General features: G+C 31.3%; 2 protein-coding genes across 4 annotated transcripts; one reads left to right on the top strand and one right to left on the bottom strand.

Annotated features, from left to right (window-relative positions):
* The first annotated feature begins 9,232 nt into the window (after positions 1 to 9,232).
* LOC100810903 (fatty acid amide hydrolase) lies at positions 9,233 to 15,976 on the top strand. The gene is made up of 20 exons (XM_003522422.5): positions 9,233 to 9,744; positions 10,149 to 10,258; positions 10,439 to 10,499; positions 10,600 to 10,787; positions 11,019 to 11,148; positions 11,784 to 11,861; positions 11,965 to 12,112; positions 12,250 to 12,362; positions 12,539 to 12,614; positions 12,698 to 12,769; positions 12,853 to 12,904; positions 13,077 to 13,148; positions 13,257 to 13,337; positions 13,588 to 13,688; positions 13,781 to 13,873; positions 14,404 to 14,472; positions 14,560 to 14,624; positions 14,757 to 14,818; positions 14,922 to 15,017; positions 15,783 to 15,976. Exons 1-20 carry the CDS (start codon positions 9,645 to 9,647, stop codon positions 15,876 to 15,878), a joined length of 1,863 nt encoding a protein of 620 aa, XP_003522470.1. The 5' UTR covers positions 9,233 to 9,644; the 3' UTR covers positions 15,879 to 15,976.
* A 1,358-nt stretch (positions 15,977 to 17,334) lies between these two features.
* On the bottom strand, positions 17,335 to 21,653 carry LOC100810372 (filament-like plant protein 3). Of its 3 annotated transcripts, XM_041014958.1 has the most exons (5): positions 21,394 to 21,653; positions 20,826 to 20,928; positions 20,025 to 20,199; positions 18,269 to 19,605; positions 17,335 to 17,755 (listed from the first exon to the last, which is right to left on the bottom strand). In XM_041014958.1, the coding sequence occupies exons 2-5, from the start codon at positions 20,859 to 20,861 to the stop codon at positions 17,426 to 17,428; spliced, it is 1,878 nt and encodes a 625-aa protein (XP_040870892.1). In that variant the 5' UTR covers positions 20,862 to 20,928; positions 21,394 to 21,653; the 3' UTR covers positions 17,335 to 17,425. The 3 variants fall into 3 exon arrangements, with proteins under 3 accessions (XP_040870892.1, XP_040870893.1, XP_040870891.1); XM_041014959.1 differs by lacking the exon at positions 20,826 to 20,928 and having other exon boundaries at positions 21,394 to 21,652; XM_041014957.1 differs by lacking the exon at positions 21,394 to 21,653 and having other exon boundaries at positions 20,826 to 21,362.
* Positions 21,654 to 22,345: the final 692 nt, after the last annotated feature.

Here is a 22,345-nt window from a genome sequence, read left to right as displayed (position 1 = left end):
TTTAGGAAACTTTGGAATACGGCTTACCCAATAAACCAAAAGTTTAATAGGTATGCATTAAAAGTCATTATAAAGGCTTAAATAACTTCTTTTTTTTTTTTATCAAACTTAAATAACTTTCTAGTACCAACAAAATGGAGGTATTTTGATTTTGTTACCTTAAGCTTTATTTTTTTATATTATTTTGATACCTGACAAATTATTATTTTTAAAATAAATGCATGTCATTAGCCATATCATTAGTTAATGGAGATTCATTAACAACAAATAACTATTCCAAAAAAATAAAAAATTTCAGATAAAAAATTAAATAAAAAAATCAAAACACTCTTATTTTATGATAGGGTAACGTCATTTAAGTCTATTAAATTATAAAAGCTGACATGATTATCATATATTTTTATTTGTCAACAATTTTTATTTTTTATATGGAATCAGATAAATAAAACAACAAAAGTTTGTTTATTAATTGAAATGCATCCGTTAACCGAGATTTCACGACATGTAATTATTTCAAAAAATAAAAATTTGTCAGTACCAAAAAAAAATTAGATACCAAAATCAAAAACCACTATTTATCGGGGTCAAAACTACTATTTATCCCTTAACTTTTATTATAAATTATAAAAGTTAACATAATTATCATTGTATTTGTGGTTAAATGACCATGAATTGTATTCTTAATATTGTGAATACACGGAGCAAACTGAACTCATTCATTTTGTCACGCAACCTGACTGTCAGGTTAGCACAAGGAAGGAGTGAAGGAAAAGTTGTTTCAACTTGCTTCTATAGTCCAAATTTCTATTTCTTTTTTATTATTATTTTCAAGGCATTTCAAGTAATAAATAAACTTTTGTTGTTTTATTTATCTGTTTTGTCTACTTCCATATAAAACAATTCAAAGAATGATAAATCATTATAAAACAATGTATGGTACTAAAACAAAACATAAATTGAATTCCAGCTGCCAACATAGGAAACAGGCCAGAAACTGCAATTTTGTTCCTTCGTATGGTAAATGGGATGCTAAATGACAAACATAAAATAATAGAGTTCCTCTAACTAAGATTTGGGAACAAAGATGCCAACATAGTAAGCCAAAAGAAGGCAATAATTGCGGGAAAAGATATATAGTATTATGAAGTGGTGGTTCTCCCCTAAGGTAAAGTCGTAGCATCCACAGAAAAAAAAAAAAAAAAAAGTGGGTCTCTACATAAAACTACTTCACGTGGAAACTTTCTGTACTAGGGCTGTATTCGGTTGCAAAGTCTATTCAGTTAATTATAAGAGAATTAACAAACTATTGTAGGTCAAGAGTTAAAATTTCTGTCTTCTCAATTGCAGTCAAATTGATTTTTAGGCAACAAAATCGATTCTATAGGTAGAAGAAATTATATATATATAGCTCTAATCACTAGAATTATTATATACTAAGTATAAATATATAAGAATTTTAGTCATAAAAAATCGGTTTTCTTTGGGAAAAAATATTATTTTTACTCTACTTCTCTTAAATTAGACAAAAAATTATATCACTTCATTTTTACTTTATTTTTCCTTTTTAAATTATCTCTCTTCTATTTCTTTAATCTATTTCTCTTTTCTAAACTAAACATAACTCAGAAAGTGTTATAAAAGTAATTAGAAAAGAATATACATAATAATATATTTGACTTCTTAAAACAAAATATGGACATTAAAGATAAAGAAAATTACAAGGAAACCGATACCTTGCTTGTTATTATTTCCAATGCCATTTTCTATTTGAATAATATTTAATTAGAATTTTTGTAATTTTTTAAACCGAAACAAAAAGGTTTACAATAGAGACCCATAAGTTTTGTTGGATTTATTTTCTAACTTGGGAAACTAATACGCAGTGTCGGTGTGTCACTCATCATTATGACAAGGTAGCACCTGCTGTTATCATTATCAACAACCTTAATATCTAAAGTAAATTAGATTTCATGAAATTACCAAAACCTCCTCTTCCTTTTTAACACTTACACAGATCCCCCCAAAAGTTACAGTGGAATTCTCTCATCAATTAACTCCGTTAAATGTTTTAGCAGAAGGGTCACATGACTGTTAATAAATTTTGTTTCCTGAAATGCCCTCTCCTTTAACCTTATACATCCTTGACATTCGATAAATAAATAAAAAGGCACGATGAACATGGCTCATGAAACATGTTGGCTCATGTTGGATGTTCTAAGGTTTCTCCAACCAATGCAAACCAGAACTTGAAATGGCAAAGTAGCAAGCTAACCCAGAAATTAAAAATGAAAACCTCGCTTTGATCAAATTAGAGAAGTCTTCCCAAATTAGGTTAACCAAATTGTTCAATTACCTGTGGACCACTATTCCTCGCTCATGATGCAGTAGACTCTATGGTGGATCCCGAAAATTTTCTTAACTGGGTAAGACATAATTTGTAACATTTTTTGTAGATAAATTATTATTGTGGTCCTTAAATATATAAATTGATAATAATTTTTTTATGGGTTAATAAATCGATAATAATTTAATCCTAAAAATTAAAAATTTTAATATAGTTCTTAAATGTAAAAAAGTGTGATAACTATATCTCGTCGTTAAATTTTGTGAAATCATTTTATCGTTAAAATATAATGTTCAAACACTATCTTGATATTAAATTATATTTTTTGATGATTAATTTAACATTAAAATAAAATATATTTATCATCATTTTACTTATTTATAAAATAAATCAAACTTTTTTTTTCTTTTAAGAGATTAAATTATTATTATTTTATATATTTAGAGACTAAAATGATCATATATATGATATTTTCACAAAATAAAAATATTACATATTTTTAAAAAATACATAATATTATGATAAAAAAAATCCAAATACCAAAAAGAAAAGATAAATAAAAAATACTAAATAGTAAAATTAGCAATAATTTATTCTTTTTTATTTCTTATATTTATTTTGTATTCATTTTAAGAAAAAATATCTTACGAGAACAATAATTATTTTTTTGAGAAATTTTTTTCTTTTATTACTTTACATAAACAAAAAATAAAATCTTAAGAGAACAATTGCTGCCACACTCTTATACATAGATCCGCCCCTGTAGGCCTGGCAGTACTGCGTCTGCGTGCCATCAGCTTAAGAGACATGAAAGAAAAATCCCTCTATGAAGTGCGTGTCTGATTGCAAATTGCAACACATTTATCAACAAATTTTCACGTCCAAAACTCCAAATAGTAGAATTTACACAAAAATTAATTAGTATAATTTACTTAACAATATTGGCGTCAATTAATCATCTCTTACATGCAATTGACCTAATACATGTTCGTTCCTAATGACCGGTTTGATGCACCTAGCTACTCCAAGAAAGGAGGCAAAAACTTAATCAAATCAATCTTGAGCTGGAGTAAATTCTTCCCTAACCAGGAGTCTTGCCTTGGTAAAATATTCTTATCATTTACTAATATGATCTAATATAATTGATGTATAATCTTATTACTTAAGTATATAAATCATAAAATTGATCCTGGGTGTATGAAAAAATATATATTAGAAAAATATTAATTTATTAAATAAATTTCAGTACCTCAGAAATTAATTTTTGATTTTCAGCCTAATGGTTAACACCAAAAAAGATAATAATTAAGCGTTTGTTTTTAAAACATTTTTACTTTTCAATACAGGTTCAACGAAACTTTATAGTTACAAAATTTTTCAGTTCAATGTGAAAAACACACCCTAAAATTGCAATCTATAGCATATTAAGTAATAAGGAAATGCTAAACCCTAAATTAACAACGACATCTTTCTGTTAAATTAAGTGGACATGAGCCAAACCTAAAATAATGAACAAAAACTAAATATGAGGAGACTTTGAGAGAAGAAACAATAATAAATAATCCGCAAGACAAGTTAAAGGCATGTACTCTACATAAGCAACTGTGACCCGGGACAAAGCCATTACACACCACAACTCCACAAGAATCAAAATTGCTAATACTCACGGCCCCCTACAAGGACTAGTCAAACTAATTCATGGTATGTCCGCACGTACAAGATTTTAATTAGGATCACGTTTATTTGTTTTAAAAAACAGATATTAAGGCAAATATGTAGAAGCAAACACTCGAAAGATTATATACGTTGTTGCACCACATCAGATCCCTTTCTAAAATATCTCATATTCGAACAAACACTCGATCGAAATCACTCACATGAACAGGTTGAAGGCATTAGCCATGCACAATGACACTACTCTCACACCAACAAATCAACAATATATTAAAAGGGGAGCACGATACGCATTTCATTCTAATTCTATATTTACCTCTTAAGACTGCTTCTTATACTAACTTTTAGGGTTAGATTTCTTACACAAGAGATCATATATACCTAAACAAGACTAGGAGAACTTCATAAAAATTCTTGTCGATATTCTTTTCACACACAATGAATATTAATTCGTCCCCTTAAATTGGTGAAAAAAAGTAAACTAAGAAAATTTTTATATATATATATATATATATTGTGAGCTCAACATCCAAAAACAAATTAATATCAACTTCAAAATTTAAACTTCTGTTAAAATTTCTTTTTTTGTGTATAATAGTCACACTACAAGGTTAGAACATACAACCTCATGCATGTGACCTAAATCCCTCACCACTAAATCAATCCTAGTAGGCTTGTTAAAACTCATTTTATTCACCATAAAATAAACTTCGAACATGTTTAAAAAGTTGCATAGTTACAAGTTAACGTAAAAAACAATTTTCTTTCCGCCTCTGACTTGAAATTGACGTATTCCAATGAAGCTATCAATGATTTAATTGTTTTACCTGCACTTTACTTGATTTAGGATGTAGAGTAACTTTTGTACATAAAATAAAATTTACCCGCTTCTTATACTATTTTAATCTACGTTAATTTTTTTTAATTATCTTTTAAAAAAACTATTAATCATACTAACAAATATTATATTCAATTCGTACCAAAATTATTAGGTGATATGTGAGAGTAATTACAATGGGACTTTTCAAATAATTATTTTCTACTTTGGCAAAGTACTTTAAATCCTACTCTAGCTTTTAATTTATTGGCAGAAATTGTTGGAACATAAGATGACAACTTTATTGTACTATATTTAATTTAAACGATGGGAGAGAAAATTTTAATAAAGTGGTGGTGGAAGAAAAGAGAAGATCTCTTGTTCGGACTATTCGTTAAGATTATACTGTACATCAATGAAACATTAAGTTAAGCCTATCGTCTAATTAAGACAATTACTTTAGTCTTTCACTCTTTCATACTAAAAATACTTTCGTCTTATCTTTGGTTTTAAAAACTTTTTTTAAGCTTAATGCCCATTTTAGTTCAATGGTTTCAATTATTTCATTTTTGGTATATTAAATTTTAAAAATTTCATTTAGATACTTATAAGTTTTTAAAGTGTTTCATTATGATCATTTCTTTCATTTTATTAGAAACGTTAGCATTCTTTTAAATTCACTATTCAAAATTTTTAAGTTAACAGAATCCTAATGTTTCCATAGAAAATTGAAAAAAATGATCCCACACTTTAAAAACTTAAAATATCATGATGAAACATTTAAAATTTAGCTTACCAAAAAAATATAACTATCAAATTTAATAGACCAACATTTAAGCTTTTTTTTTTTATAAATCAAAACCATTAAGGATTATATATACTTTGTCCTAGCAAACGTTAGTGTACAAAAGAGTATGGGTATTCAAAGTCAAGAGGCAAGGAATAGAAAGAAGACTGCTTCAAGGGTGAGAAAACTTCTAGGATGGGAAATATATCTTGTTCATAAGTATCATGTTTTTATTTATTTATTAAATTCCTAATTTTATTTAAGATTAAATATGATTTTGGTCCGTCATAATTGGTATTAATCTACCAAATACTGGCTCCTAATTTTATTTTATATTAAAAGTTTATAACAATAGTTATTCCAACATCAACCTTTTTAATTTTCAGCATTGACATTTAGTGTGCCTAATAATAATTATAATAATAAATCACATTACAATTCCATTATTCCAGAAAAAAAGTATGTACAACGTCTATTATTTCCAAATAACTCTATTTTGTTTTTGACAAATAGCTCTGTTATTAAACTTATATACTACCTTTATTATTAAGGGAACCTAATTTTAGGAAAACATCATTAGGTGCATTGAGTGCAACGCACAGTTTGAGTCGAACTCAACTACGTACGTTATCTATGATCATTATCTATAATAGATGAAGATAGCTTACATTATTCAACAGAAAAAAAAAAAACTAAATTAAATAAAAGACATAAAAGAAAATTTTAAAAAATTCAAAAACTAAATAGAATGAAACTTTTTAGAAGACTATTAAAATCAATATTAAAAAGATCAAAACTATATTTAATCTTTTTTATTTATAATGTTATAAAGGTGGATCTTTATTGATGTTAATTAATTTGCTTTCCTCGATATTTTTAAGTTTTTTAATATATTTAACTTAACAAAAAAAAACCTTTAACGTGATCAATCTATTCCATGTGTACTCTATAACTATAATCAGACATGCCTTGTTGACTAGACAATTCTAGTTGTACACACTATAATTATATATGCCCGGTCCTCCAGGCAATTTTAGCTGTATATATAATTATGTGCAATTATATTCTAACTACTTTTAACGCATGACAATTTAAGTGGAAAGAACTCTCATCATTTCATCCACTTTTATTACATCTTTCTTTTGTACACCTTAGCTTTCACATGTTGCAGTTATTGAATCAATACAAAATATTGCTATTTAACATTTTTAATTATATATAAAAAGTAGAGGATTCATAAACCTATCTATTATAATAAAAAAACCGAAAACTGAATAGATTAAAAATTAAACTAATTTGTAATAGAAAAAAATTAACTTTTTTAAACAAATACTAACTCATTTAATTCGTTATTCAATATCTTAAGACACCGATAAATAAGTTACACTGAACTTGATCTTCTTTAATAATTCTATTTGAGTTTTATAGATAAAAAAAATGTTATTACAAGAAATAAATTTTATCATTGATCTCATATATATTCATCATCAATAAATATTTTGTAACAATAATAGTAAAAAAAATAGCCTAGTAAAAGACATATAATAAATTGCAATATTATAATATCACATAAATATTTCTCTAATTAAAAAACCCAATTTTTAACGGTCATGTCACATCACAGTGATATAAATTGAATTTGAGGTTCTTCTCTAATAATAAAGTTTTTTTTTTCATATACGTACAATCACGAAATAAACTTTTATGAATATGTTTAAAAAACCTAATAATCAATGAGTTATGTTGCATCATGTTGATTCAATAATCTTTTATAGTAATGATTTACATCAAAGATTAAAGTAAATTTATCAAGATAAAACTTCAATCATAAAAGAATAATAGTACTAAAATCACCTACGAAACTATATTAAAGTTTTATCCCAGTAATATGCTTGAAACTCACTTATCTCAACCTACCTCTACCACTTGTACCCACTCGAACATTGAAGTATTTTTATGGAGACGCCGCACATGTACATGGCCCTAGTATTTCTATCACTCTGCGGCCTGTACGCCACAAGACACTTCCATTAACAACCCAACCCATATTGTTTTTCTTGTCTTATACACGTATATTATTAGCTACCAGCTAGTAGTAGTTCTATCATCATCTATGAAGTATGAGCACCTCAGTCCCTTGTTAAATCTAGTATCTAACACGCGTCCGTATTAGTGTCTGACACCAATACGACACTCGTATTATATTCTATATTTTAGACATTACAAATGTCCACGTGTCCGTATTCGTATCGTGTCCAGTGTCCGTATCAATGCTTAATAGATCATAATATACTTTAAGTTTTTAAAAAAAATTAAAATAGTTAATAAAAATCATACTTATATCCTACAAGTATATATATGAAATCGAATCCTACTATCCATATTAGAACTTTATTGGTAAACAATTAGTAAGTATTTCTAAGAGTGTTCAGTAAATCTTACAATATAACTTGATCTTAATTAATATATAGATATAACTTGATCTTAATATATTTTTATGATCTAATTCATCTAAACTTTTTTTTTATATAAAAATAAGAATATAGTTTTAAGTTATAACAACTACTCACCCGCACGGAAACTTGACATGTCACAATCATGAAAGTTGTTTTAAAGTCATGTGCTCTTATATTGATTTTTATTTTTTCATGTCCTTCAAAACTTACCGGGTTTCTCATGCAAGTAACTTATCTACCGAATCAAATCAAAGCTTCCTTTCCTTTTCCAGCCTCTTTGCAGTAATAAGAAGAAGAAAAAAAATAACAAGCTCATGTGAGGCAACTTTATGCGGTGGACCACTATAAATGTTGAAACAACTCAGATAGTAAATTGGCATTAACTTTGGTGGTGCGTGTTACGACAAAAAATAATAAAATAAAAAGTGTAGTAACAGAAGGAACCTCGTAGTCATACAGAATGGAGTGCCAGAAGCAGGCCTCACCGAATTAGCAACATTTTCAACCTGCACACTCCACCGAGCCCCTAGAAGAAAAATACTACTATATGGTAACCAAAATTATGACATGAGAGAATCTGTTTCCTAGAGGTAAATATTGGTGGGAGTATTCATCACTTTGAATGATAATTAATTTTTGTTGAGGATCTGAACAACATCTTTAATAAGATTTTTCTTTCAATCACTTATATTTCATCTACAATATTCAAATTTAAAACTATCAGAGATCAAAATTCCTCAAATGAACTTGTTGGTTATAATATACTGTTTTAAATTAGTAAAAACAAGATGAAGTAGTACCATGCTTTAAATTAGTAAAAACAAGAGGAAGTAGTACCTCATTAATTCCTGTAGTAAATCATATTTATAATATTTTACCTTAGCACCATCGAATGATAATAACAATAAAAAAATGACTTAATTGTATTTTTTGACTTTACTTTTGAATTTTTATATTCACGAATTTGTTTGTTGATGATGACTAACATGTCACTCTACTATATTGATGTAATAACTTTATTATAGTGCCATATCAATATTTTTATTAAATATTGAGCTTTAAGTTAAGAGATGCACTAAACTTATACAATTCAAATAGTAAGACAATCAAATTCGACAAGAAAAATATATAGACAAAACGTAAAAACATTAATTGCCATAAAAATTCAGGCAGTGAAAGTCAGTCTGAATTTGTAAGGTGGGGATAAGAAAAACGGGTTAGACCGGTATTCCCTTATAATTCGGGTTGAAAATTTCTGAAGTGTGTTGTTCGTGCAAAAGTAGTTGAGTTTTTTCCCACCAATTCACAAAGAGATGCCAAAATTGTCTTTGAGGTTTTGTTTTACTATATTTATCAGTGTAAATTCTACCCTTTTCACGCAAACCACTTTGGTTACTAGTTTTCATACCAGATTCTATCCATCAACATGTGTCAGTTAAGAATGCATGGTTAAAAGCACATCGGACTTCTACCTCATTCCTCTAGCGATCTCCGCCAAATCTTGCTATAATTAGTTATCTTTATCTACCCTTCTGAAAATCTTCCTTCAACACTCTTTCTTGGCTAATGGAATTCTTGAATGGTAAGGGTGTGGTTTACACGCCCGTGAAGGATGTGGACTTAGGCCCCTATAGCACCGAGTTCTACCTCCAAGCCAATGTCAAAGGTTCACCATGCAATGTTTTTTTTCTTTCTTTCTCATTCTTTCTTTTCCACCATCTTGGCACCTTGAATTCTTGTTCTTCTGGTATGGTTTTCCATTGAAAACTTCTTAATGATTCGCCTTCTGAATTATAACATTTACTACTCTTGACTCTTGTTTGGAGCAGAGGAGTATGTATCACTGTATCAGGTTTATGGAAGGGTCTGCATGTGCTGTGTTTTAAGTTTTAACAACGATAAATGTTCCAGTTTCGAGAAATTATAGTTGCTTTTAATATCATTGGTTACTTAAGTTGAGAATTCGATATTTGGATCAGAATGTTAGCTTGAAAAGTCTTGATCATTGATGGATGATAGTCATGCACACCCACAAAATAGTGAAAATTCTAATGATCTTTTACATGACAGCTCCCCGCATGACTGGACTTTTGGTCAAGATTTTCACTCATTTGTTGGAGTGTCCAATACTTGGAACCTTGCTACTGTTCATACTGAAAGGAAACAATCTTATTCACCGGGTATGCTCCTGTTCCATGTCTCCATGACCACTTGTATAGTTGTATTTCATTTCTTGAAGTTCTGTTCAAGTAATGATTGAATTCAGTACCCTCTTTTTAAACTTCAGTCTGATTAATATATATATATATATATATTCTATAGAAAATCTGTAAGCAAGTGTTTTTATTTTATTTCCACAGCTCATCACAAATGCAGAGTTCAAAGAATCGCCTCTCTTTGTTCCCCTACATGATTTTGAAGGTTTGAGAAAGAATATGGTCATGAGCATATTTGATTGTGAAATTTTGACCTTAGGTTGCTTTAAGAGAAAGTTGATCATGGTTTCTGTTTATTCTTGCAGGCTTAAAAGAAAAAGAAGTCAAATGCTTAGATTCTTCTTTATCTCCACCAGAGAAAGTTCAACTTGCTCTAGATTGCTTGCCTAAATCTTCAGAAAAAACACTAGATGGAACAAATTCTTCATTCTGTCGCTGGACAATAATGGATTATGCCAAAGCTTACCGCTCTGGGGACATAACACCAAGCTTGGTATTTTCATCTTTTAATTTTTCTTTTGACATGTCATCATGTCATTACTGTGTTCACTCAATCAACACACTTAAGCATGCATGAAGTTGTATTGCTTTACACATAAAAAACTACAAGGTCATTTAATATATGGTATCTCTGTGATGATTACATCCACAAATCCTTCACATTTCTACTGGTTCTGACTTCAGAATTTTGATGTACTATTTCTTTCTACTTTCATTTTTGCAGGTTGCAGAACGATTTATTGCTGCTATTGATGAATCCACAAAACCCCCACTCCAAATGGGGTTCTTTATTCACTATAGTGCTGATGATATATTAAAACAAGCAACTGAATCAACTCTTCGATATCAGAGAGGTAGTACTTCACAGCAACTCAAGTATCAATTCAAAATAAGAAGACTTTTGTCAACCTTTAAATGATCCCATCTGAAAGGGTTGTTGTTATTAAAACTCACAATTATGAATACATGTGTTTTCTGCATCTAGAAGTAAGATGTATGCTACTTACCTTTCCCCTACCCCACTTTCTACTAACACGTGATCTATGCTAATGGTACAAGTCTCATGAATATTATATTATAAAAGGAGTGCTATAATAATCCATTCTCTAACACACTTCTTCTAAGTTAAAATTTATTGAAAATTATGAAACCAGGAGTGGAGCTCATTAAATAAGTAGGACCCATAAAATTTTGCGATTTCTAATAAATTTCAGTCAATAATAAAAAGTGTGTTAGAGAATGTGTTGCTGGCACTTATATCACATTCTAATATTGAAGGCTAGAAAATAATAATTTAACAACTGAAATAGTACAGAAATTACAGAGTCATGACTTATGTGTCATCATTTGCAGACTATTAATACTTTAAAAGTAATAACTGCGGCACTGATTGCCTGTTCTTCTTCAGGCTTTATCCTCATTTATGTTCATATACTATGTGTACTCAAGAATGATCAGATACTCATTTGAAGCAATACTATTTGTGCAGGGGAACCTATCTCCCTGCTAGACGGAGTTCCTGTTGCTATCAAGGATGAGATAGATTGTTTGCCATATCCCACAACAGGTAGTGTAATGTGTTTATTGTTTTCTTTAGGGTGACCTCTGTTCAAATGATTATGCTGCTGATTTCATGATTCACTTAATCCTCTAAAAATGGTGTCCTCAAGGAGGTACGACATGGCTGCACAAAGAAAGGCCTTGTAGCGATGATGCCTGCTGCGTTAAGCGTCTAAGATTATGTGGCGCCATACTTGTTGGGAAAACCAATATGCATGAACTAGGGTCTGGAACCAGTGGGATAAATCCACATTATGGGTGAGAGCACCTTGTGTCATACTCATATTCACATTATGTTACATGACCTTTGGTGGACTTGTCTTCTAAACTAAGTATCAAGGAATGTACATTGAACTATTTGGTGATGAGAGTATGTCTGTTTATTTACTTTGTAGGCCTGCTAGAAACCCATATGATACCAATAAGATTGCAGGAGGTTCTTCTAGTGGATCTGCTTCTCTCGTGTCTGCTGGACTGTGTCCTGTTGCCCTTGGTGTTGATGGGGGAGGTATTTGATTTATATCTGTACATGAAAGACCAGAGAAATCAGCATTCATTTTTGCTTAGTAGCATTGAACATATATATGAATTTTCTAGGTAAATCTATTTCAGTAGTTCATGAATATTAAGAATACATATAATAGAAAAGTTGTGAATCACTATGATGTTTTCTCGTCTGTTCAGGATCTGTAAGGATGCCAGCTGCTCTTTGTGGTGTTGTTGGTCTAAAACCAACTTTTGAACGTATACCTAATGAAGGGTAGGTATTCATTTTTTGTTTCATCATGTTTAAATATTTGGAGGGTTTAATGACTTGGGAGAAGGATCTCCTGCTACATTCAGAGTTCTTCCCCTAAACTGGACTGTTGGGATGGTTGGAATACTAGCAGGCACTGTTGAGGACGCATTGATTGTGTTAGTACTCCTTTCTATGATATTTTTTCTTCACAGAAATTTTAAGATTGATTTTACAGCATCTATTGTTTCACTGTTTATAGTTATGCAGCTATCAGTGGTGAGATTCCATATCATAAAACCTTCAGTGTATCGGTAAGACCCTGATTTTCAAATTAATGATTCTGATAATTGCTTAGACTTCCTATGTTTCAAATATCACATGTGATTCTGATCAAATTTACACTCTGAAGTTCAACAGACTGAGTCTAAATTTAATCTTTTTCTAATATCTGTGAACTTCCAAACTCGTTGTGTAATACTTCAGACCAAGATAAATCTTCCACGGCTGAGCTTGACAAAGTCCATATCTGACATCAAGTTAGCAAAATACGGGAAGGTTAGATACCTGTTGCCGGCTATAAATATATACAATATAAAACTCAATATTGAAAAATACGTTGTTCTAACATCATCATGTTGTTTAACCACTGCTTCCATCAATTAGTGGTTTGATGATTGCAGTGATGATGTCAGAATATGCTGCACCAAAACTTTGCACATGCTTCAGGATCATTACAGTTGGAAGGTACTTCAAAATATAAAAATGCTAACAAATGGTGACTACTTACTAGATTATCATGGTTGCTACTTTCCCTACTACAACAAATCTTGTGTGATTTGACTATTTGATGTGAATTTGGAAGAAGCCATCTTTTAAAAACAAAAAATTCCCAAAGCACTTCTAATACAATTAACTGAAACCATCATTGAAAAACAGCACAACACAGCCATTACTTGCTAACCTGCTAACTTTTTTTTTTTTTCAAACGTACAAGATCATAGATGTGACCATACCAGAGATAGAAGCAATGCGCCTGGCACATTATATTACAATCGGATCTGAGTGTTCCACTGCACTTGATTCTTTTAAAGAAAAGTATGCCATCTTATAAACTCTTTGATTTCCCCTCCTTATTGCCCTCTAGATTGAGGAGTATGGTTGCTGACATCACCAAATTACTACCAAAGGAATTTTGCAGAATTAGGATGGGATGTAAGGGTAGCACAAAGCATTTATGGTGCTTTCAGCGGCTTGGAGTATCTTAAAGCTCAGAAAATGAGGTAAGATATGAAAAAATGAAGCCAATAAATTATGGTAATAAAAGTTAACTTAATGAACTATAGCCACAATATACACTGCAAACACGACATCTTTTTAATTGTAGAATGCATTCCTCTCTGCATTCGATGTTGATTATGCAATCGAAATTTTATCTTTAGCATGTGCATCATGAATTCACACAGTTGACACTACTTCTACTACTACTTGGTCACTTGGGGTGGCATCTAGGAGAGAGTTCTGAGAAAATTTACTAATTGAAAAAAGAGAAATGCTTGCAACATATACATTCTTTTGAACACACTATTATTGACTGAAAAAATTGAAAATTAGAAATCACAAAATTTTGTGAGTCTCACTTCTTATTTAATGAGCTTCCCTCATGATTTTGTAGTTTCCAATAAAATGTAACCAACAGTGAGTGTGTTGCTTTAAAAAAGTCCATAGAACTGAATTTGGTCATATCAGGAATTTTTGGATTTTTCTTTCCTATGGTATTTTTTTAATGGAGGCTTGTTAAAAATATGAACAGGAATCGCCAATTGCAATTTCACAAGAAAATATTTGCTGAGGCAGATGTCATTGTCTCACCAACAACGGGGTTTGTCTTGTTTCTCAAACTTTCACAAAATGGCTTCTATTGATGAAAAGCAGTTTTGCACTTTGGTAACACATTTATTTGTAACAGTGTGACTGCATATCAAATTCAAGATGATGCCCTGCAGACCGGTGAACTTGACTACGTGAATGGAGGTATAGTATAGATGAAATTCATATGATTAATGGCATTAAGCTCTGCATGTTATTTTGAAATAGTTGGTAGCATTAATAATAACAAGCACCAAAGTGGCTAGTAAAATCTGATTGTTCTGCCACCATTTTCAGCTGCACTTGTTCGTTATTCCATAGCAGGAAACTTTCTTGGACTTCCTGCTGTCACTGTTCCGGTAGGCTTATATTCTCTTTGCTTTGTTACATCATATGTTATGTTATTTTATGAGACTTTTAGATGCTACAATTGTATGCTAATGTGTGTTTGGCACCTCTCAGGTTGGATTCGATAGATTGGGTTTGCCTATTGGGCTTCAGTTTATTGGAAGGCCTTGGTCTGAGGCCACACTAATCCATTTGGCATTTGCAATGCAGGTAAAATTCCTTTCTGTAAAGAATATTTTTCTATTTTATATTATATTTAATCAAAAAATTATTACTTTGCTTTTATATTTTTTTCTATTTTTAAAATTGTGTATAGGAAACAGTAAAACTGAAAAAAATAAAATTTTATTTTTCCGTGTTCCCCATATAAATTTTTGAAAATAAGAAACAAAATAAAAACAAGATAGTATTTTTTAAGAGAAAAAAAATTATAAAATGGTAGTACAGAAAGTTTTACACTCATTCAATCACAATCCATCATATATGATAAGTTTGTTAACTTTTATGATAATTACTTTAAAAGTCATATTAACGACGAATTATAATTGGAAGACAATCAAAATAGTATATGACCATTAAACTCTTTTTTTAATTAAAGTAAAAACGAAAAAAAAATGAAAAAAATAAAATCAAACGAAACAGAGACTATAAATATAGATGTGTGTGGGTGGAAAAAAGTATTGAGAAAGAAGAAGAAAATGAGGAAATGCCTTGGTTTAAGTCATCTCTAAAGCATCAACATGTGTGTTTTGGGTTCTTTTCATGCCAATGGGTTTAGCTTGTGATGATAATGATAGTTTGGGTTTTTTTATTGAATAAATCAATCCTAACTAATGTAATATCAAATATAAATTGATTAAATTTTATAAAGGTTATTTCGGGAGAGCCTAAGAAAAATTGCAATATAATTAGTAAATTTTCAAAGTTTATAACTATTGTATCTGATTAAAAAATGTGGTATTGTTTTGATATCAGGCTATCTGCATGTCAGAGTACAGAAAGCCCGAGCTTTACTATGATCTGCTGAGAAGGAAGAATAGTAGCAATGGCATGTCGTTTGACGCTAAATAGTCTTGTCTCACCAATTAGGTTTCTTTTTCTTTTCATTTCTGTTTGTGGATTTGTATTATTATTACTATTAAACTTTTTATGCATTTGTTTGATGGCAAGTTTCAGTTTGTGCCTTTATTATTCAATCCCATCAGCTTTGAGATAAGTTTTTACTGCCTAATATTTGCTAACAAATGTATCTTTCAGTTTTCCTTTTTCCTTTTTCCCTATATGCCAATTCTAAAAAAAATTACTTACAAAAGTAATTTTATTAATAGTTATTCATTTTCCAAAGTTTGTGTCTGCAAAATAATTTTAATAAATGTTTTGATATCGATTGATAAAAAAAATAGTCAAAATTATTAATAAGGATGTACAAATATTATTGAAATCAATTGTGGAAATATTTCTGTCAATAAGCATTCAATAGAGTTTTTTCTTTTATCCACTGCAAATTGTTTGTTTGATTGAGCAACAAACTTATGATTTTGACGCAGAATTAATTTTGCTCTATAATTGTCAAACGTGTTGGCTGCATGGCTGTTATCAAAAGTAATTCTATTTAGTTGTAAACTGGTTTTTCAACATAACATTATTGTAAAGTATTTTTACAATTATATATAAAAGTACGTTGTTTAATTATTTGTCATTTTATATATTCCTCTCCGGTTCAATTTGGATTAATTGAATACACAATATGATGTCCGGACACTAGCAATTTCTTAAAGTTTTTGACACCTCAATTCTAACTTATGATGAAAATTGATCGGTAATGATTTTCCTAGTAATAATAGGTTCTTATTAACCGGTACTTTTTATTATTTTATTAACCAGTATTTTTAATAAGGCATTAGTTAAGAAATTAATATTAAAACTTTTTTTGATTAAAATCACGTTAGACATTTATTAAAAATTACGATCAAGTGCACTAATAATATTTTTCTAATAAAAGTTTAATTTCTTAATCACAAATGTTAACCAGTCCTAAGAAATTAATAAGAAAAATATTTTTATTAGAATACATAAAATTACATTATTCATAATTTTTTTAATGCACTTCTATAATTTTCATAATGAATACTTTATTTTTTTAATTTTTTATCTAGTGCAAGACCCTTTCTTAATTAGTACTTTAAAACATTAGCTACTTAATAATACAAGATAACAATAATCTTATTGTTGAATGAACCGAGTAAAGAAGCACAGGTAAACAACTAAAGAAACGTATTTTTTTGGTACAGAGGAATAAAAAGGTAGCAAAGAAACGTATGAAAACCCTTTTCTTCACCTTATATATATTGGAATTTATGTATTAATAATTTCTTCAATTTAAATCGCCACCTCGTTCAATCGTGAAGATACACCTTTGCTTTACAAGAGGTGCAATTTATGTATTAACAATATGACATCGATGAACACAGCCCACTATGTAATTCTAATTTATGTGTGAAAATTTTTTGTTCTGCAAGAGGTGCAATTTATATATATAAACAAGTAACTTTGGATTTAGACACGTTGAATAATTATAGATCGTATTTACAACTTCATTTTTTTCTTCACCTTATTTTTCAGTGACTTCTTGTTTTGCTTACACTCTTGCTTCTTTGGTTGAACCTACCAAAACTATAACGGGTTTTTTCATGAGTAATAGATGGGTTTAGTGAAACTAATGGCTCAGAATCTCTTTTGGACAAACTCAAATCACCTTTATGTAACTTCTTCAACTGCTCACCACCATTTTGGGAACCTGGTGTAACTTCACAAGCTAACTCCATAGGGCTCTCTGAATCAAGTAAAAAGTCTTCCAATGTTGCAAGGGACTTCAACTGCAGTCCAAGAGATTCGATGGTTTTTCGGCATTCAGCAAATTTACTTGTAGCCAATGCTAGTTCCTTCTCCTGCATTGAAAGATGCTAAGCTCTTTATATGAAAATACTTATGTGAAATATTGTTAATGCAAAATATTTAGAGTTGGACAACAGCCATCACTTGTATTTATCTACTTAGTAATCAAATGCAATTCCAACAAATCTTTTGTAATTTGAGACTAGCATCACGAGTTAATATTTGAACTAAAACTTAGCTTTAAGCCTTTAAGCATCACTTGACAATATTCACATTGAAAACGATAGAGATTATTAGCCAGTCTGTTTAAACAAATATATAAAAACTTCGTACCCTATTGTCCAGAGGCTCTTCGCTATGCGAAGGTATGGGGGAGGGATGTTGTACGCAGCCTTACCCTTGCATATGCAAAGAGGCTGTTTCCGGATTCGAACCCATGACCAACAAGTCACCAAGGCACAACTTTACCGCTGCACCAGGGCTCGCCCTCTTGTTTAAACAAATATATAATATACATTAAAGAAGGCTTAAATTGTGGAGTTCCCATTGTGTGTTACCAAACTGACCTGCTTTAACTCACTATTAGCACCTTCTCCATAAAGAATCTCAGTGTCCTTTTGGAGTTGAGCTTCATTCTTTATCCTCAAGAGCTCATCCTCCAACTTTCCACACTTGGCCAAATTCTCAGCGGACAAAGCTCGCTCTTTCTCAATCTCTTCCTCTAATGAACAAATTTTTGAAACCAATTCTTCTGCTTCAGTGTGAGCAACTCTGAGTTTTGACTCATCTATCTCTTTCTTTTCTTGAGTTGCTTTTAGTTTCTCGTATGCTTCTTCGTTTGATTTGTTTGCAAGAGCCAACTTAGTTTGGAGCTCTACTACCTCCAGCTCCACTTCCTTTATCCTACTCAGTGATGCTTCAAGCTGCTTTTGGCACTCGGTTAGATCCATCTCTAGCTCAAGTTTCTCTGCCTCCATTTTCTCTAGTTTCTTCTCCAGTGCAGCATTCTTTTGAACGATAGCTTCCACTTCAGCATTCTTTGTTCCACAGCCAACATTGAGTTGGTCAGATGCAGTACGTTCCACAGGAAAACTGCTTACACTTTCAGTATCTGGCAGTGCAACAAGCCTTTCCATCTCAAGGAAATCATCCATCAGATTGATCTCGGTTGAAAAGACCATACTATTTTTTCCAGCGGTGTTTTCATTGTTAAATTGATCAAGTTCCTTGATTAAAGCCGATGGCCATGAATCATGGTGGTTTGGCTCACCTTCACTCACATCCCAACCTCCTAATTTTTGCATATCACTTTCAACTACCAATTGCCTCTCTCCAATATCTGACATGCTGTCAGTAAAAGACTCTACATAAACTGAAGAGGCAGCTACAGACCTGTGATCATTAGCAGATAATGTTTTGCGAGCCATAGCTTTCAGTCTACGGCACTCAGCTTCTAGCTTAGCCACCTTCTTTATACTCTCCAAATGTTGCTTGCTTGCTGCTTCAGCAGCCTGAGTACTCAAATCCCTTTCTATGGTCCTGAACTTTAATTCCTCAAGTTGAGACTGTAGCTCTATTTTAAGACTTGAATTCTCTTTCTCCTTATCCCCAAGCCTCTGCTGAAGTTCCAAATGAACTGATGAAGCAGCATCATCTGCTTTAGCAGCATCAACAACTTTCCACTCATGATCGGGTTTTTTGGATTCCAAGCCGTAAGAGTTATTTGTTAGAGCCTCATGAATCTTTTGCTCTTGTTCTTCTTTAGCTTGTTGAAGATCCCTCATACACTCCTTGAGTGCCTCATTAAGATGACTAACTTGGTCTTCAAGAACTGAGTTTTTCTGTTTTGCAGTGTCGAGTTGTTGTTTAAGAATCAATAATTCATTTTCAGCCTTCTCCCAGCCTAATCAAAGCCATATAAAGGTCTTCAGTTCATTAGTTAATGTAAGTCTTTTAACCCGAAAAAAGAAAACAAAACAATACAAATGCCTTTCAAAGAATTTGGATTAAACTTCCTAATAATCCCCCTAGAGCAAAAGTTTATGATATAGTCATGGCTACCCTAGGCAGGAGAAATGAATCATGGACAAGCAGATGAAGCACATTTTAGTATAACCCCTAGAGCATGTTTGGATAATTTTAGATATTCATTTTTCATAAACCATAGCAAGATCAACACTTGAGCAAACACAACTATCAGACCAAAAAAACACTCAATTGCAACTGCTCAATGCCTCAACAGATTTCTCATTTAGATAAACTTGTTTGTCAAATCAAGGTGAAGTTATTGAGATGCAAGATGGCCAGCCAAACAACAGATACCTGAGACAGCTTCTTCCGCAACTTTAGCATGCTGCTTTGCCAAATCTTCTTTGGCACTAGAGTTTAAAAGAGCAGCAGATAATCTTTCTGTCAGAGTCTTCACATCATTAACTTCATCATTTGGTGCAGCCTCACACGTACCTTCTGGAGACGGAGTAGTTTGGGTGGGATATACCTTTAAATCATGGTAAAAAAACATCATTCATCAAATTCCCCCCAATTTACATTAATTTGAACAATCAGAGATCTCAAACTAAAAGGAGGACAGAATCAATGGTCTACAAGCTTTAGGAACTTATATTCAAGTAAAATAGCAGACCAAACAATAAACAATGTCTTCAACCTTCCTAGAAACTTCAAATCATCTCAAGCAATAGACTAGTAAAACAACAACAGTCCTCTCCCACTAGGAAGCAAGCAGCATTCTAGTCTATTGTATTCTTGACTCAACAGGTTTTCTCTTCTTATTTTCCCTCCCTATCACTTATAGTTATAGCTTGGAATGGATAAGGCCACATTCTTGGTTCAGAATTTCTCAATTTTGTAGTGTTAAAGCCATGTCATTTTAACTTATCTATCTTCTTTACCAACTTCAATAAAGATTACAACAGTCACTTCAAAAATAGCTACTACCTTAAAAACTCACCCAAACCACAAATACACAGAGCTATCTAAGTTCTAGGGTATTCTCTCCCCCACTCCCCCTTGTTCAGTAATGCAAAATGATGGAAACAAATATAATTAAACCATGATAGCATGCAAAACTGGAATTAACAATGTATGCAGCTAAAAAGATGGCACCAGATCATCGGAAAATCTTTCAGAATGAGACGACATTGAGCCTGAACTCTCAATTTCACCCGGATTTTTCTCAGACGACTTCCTGCGCCATAGCCAACTCCTCCTGTCCATGTCCATCCACAATTTAGGCAAAGCAACACCTCCTTACTTCTTTACACAACAACATGAACACTACTACTGCCCAAAACCCTTTAGTCTAAATAGAACTGGATCTGGGGCTATCTGTGGAATGAATAAGAGGAAGAAGGGAGGGGTGGCAAATTGTTCTTTAAGCAAAACCCAGAAATAAAAATGAAGAATTTGAGAGCCAGGTGTTTAATCTTAAGAAGTAACTTGCAAAGAAAGACAGATAAGTAGTTACAGAGAGCTTTGCTTAGAATTCACTTTCCACCACCATCTACCTCGATTTTAACATTTACACATAGAAAAAGGATCACTGGTAAAAGATAGAAAATATGGGAAACAAAAAAAGAAAAAAAAGTACTATTTTATAAAGCATATCCTATGGCTATCTATTATGCTATTCCTTTACACACACAACTCAAGAGTCTGAGGGTTAGGCACCTACCATGACTCCCCAATTTCACGCCACGAGAAGGGTCTATCGTCTATGTCTATCTACTGTGTCAATGCAATTCAATTCATGTGCTGAATCCAAAGAGTGAAGATTATTCAATGAGTTAGTTGTTTGTGATGTGGGAAGAGAAAGAGATATTGGAAAAAAGTGACAGAGAAGTTGAAGAGGGTTGTGACAGACAGAAAAACAGGATAAGAGCGTTTCTGTGAAGTGTGAACGGGGTCTCAAAAGGTCCACTGCTAGTGCTGTAGTTTTATTTAAACTTAAAAAAGTATATAATCGCTTTAAAATATCTCCATCTAATCTCTAGATCATATGTGAAGTTAAGGTAAGGTAACTTTGTCGGGGTTCTAGTCAAACAAACACTGCCTTGTTTCCCGCTTATTGCTCCTGCGATTCACTACAGCCGTTAAAAATTGTTATTCTTTTTCCTTTGTTTTCGTCTTGTTCTTCGTGTTATTATTTCTGCTCACTGTTGTTACTGCGCTGCTTGATCCTGCCTTTGTCCTTTATTGCAATGCAAATTGCGGCTTGTAGCTACCGTCCCCTGTCTTACTTCCTGTTGTATCGGCCCCCATTCGCACGCAGAATTCAATGGAAAAAAACTTGGATGAAGTTCTGTTGCTCCAGAATAACGGGAATAATACTGCAGTTCAAAGACTTCAATATATTTTTATTTTTAGGCTTAATTATTTATTTGATTCTTATACTTTTATGATGGTATTTTTTTAGTTTGTATAGTGATTTTTTTAGTTTATATAATTTATATTTTAATACTTTTTTAATCTTTATAATTTATATTTTAAATTTTTTTAATTCCTGTATTTTGAAATTGGTTTTTTAGTTCTTATAATAAAATTGTCTTTTTAGTTATTATATTTTATATTTTAATTTTTTTTAGTTTATTTTTATATATTTATTTGTAGAAATGATAAAAAATAAT

Source organism: Glycine max, chromosome 4 (assembly GCF_000004515.6).
Source record: "Glycine max cultivar Williams 82 chromosome 4, Glycine_max_v4.0, whole genome shotgun sequence".
NCBI lineage: Eukaryota > Viridiplantae > Streptophyta > Magnoliopsida > Fabales > Fabaceae > Glycine > Glycine max.
The sequence above is the reverse complement of the archived record's forward strand: the minus strand, read 5'-3'. Positions and strand labels throughout refer to the sequence as shown.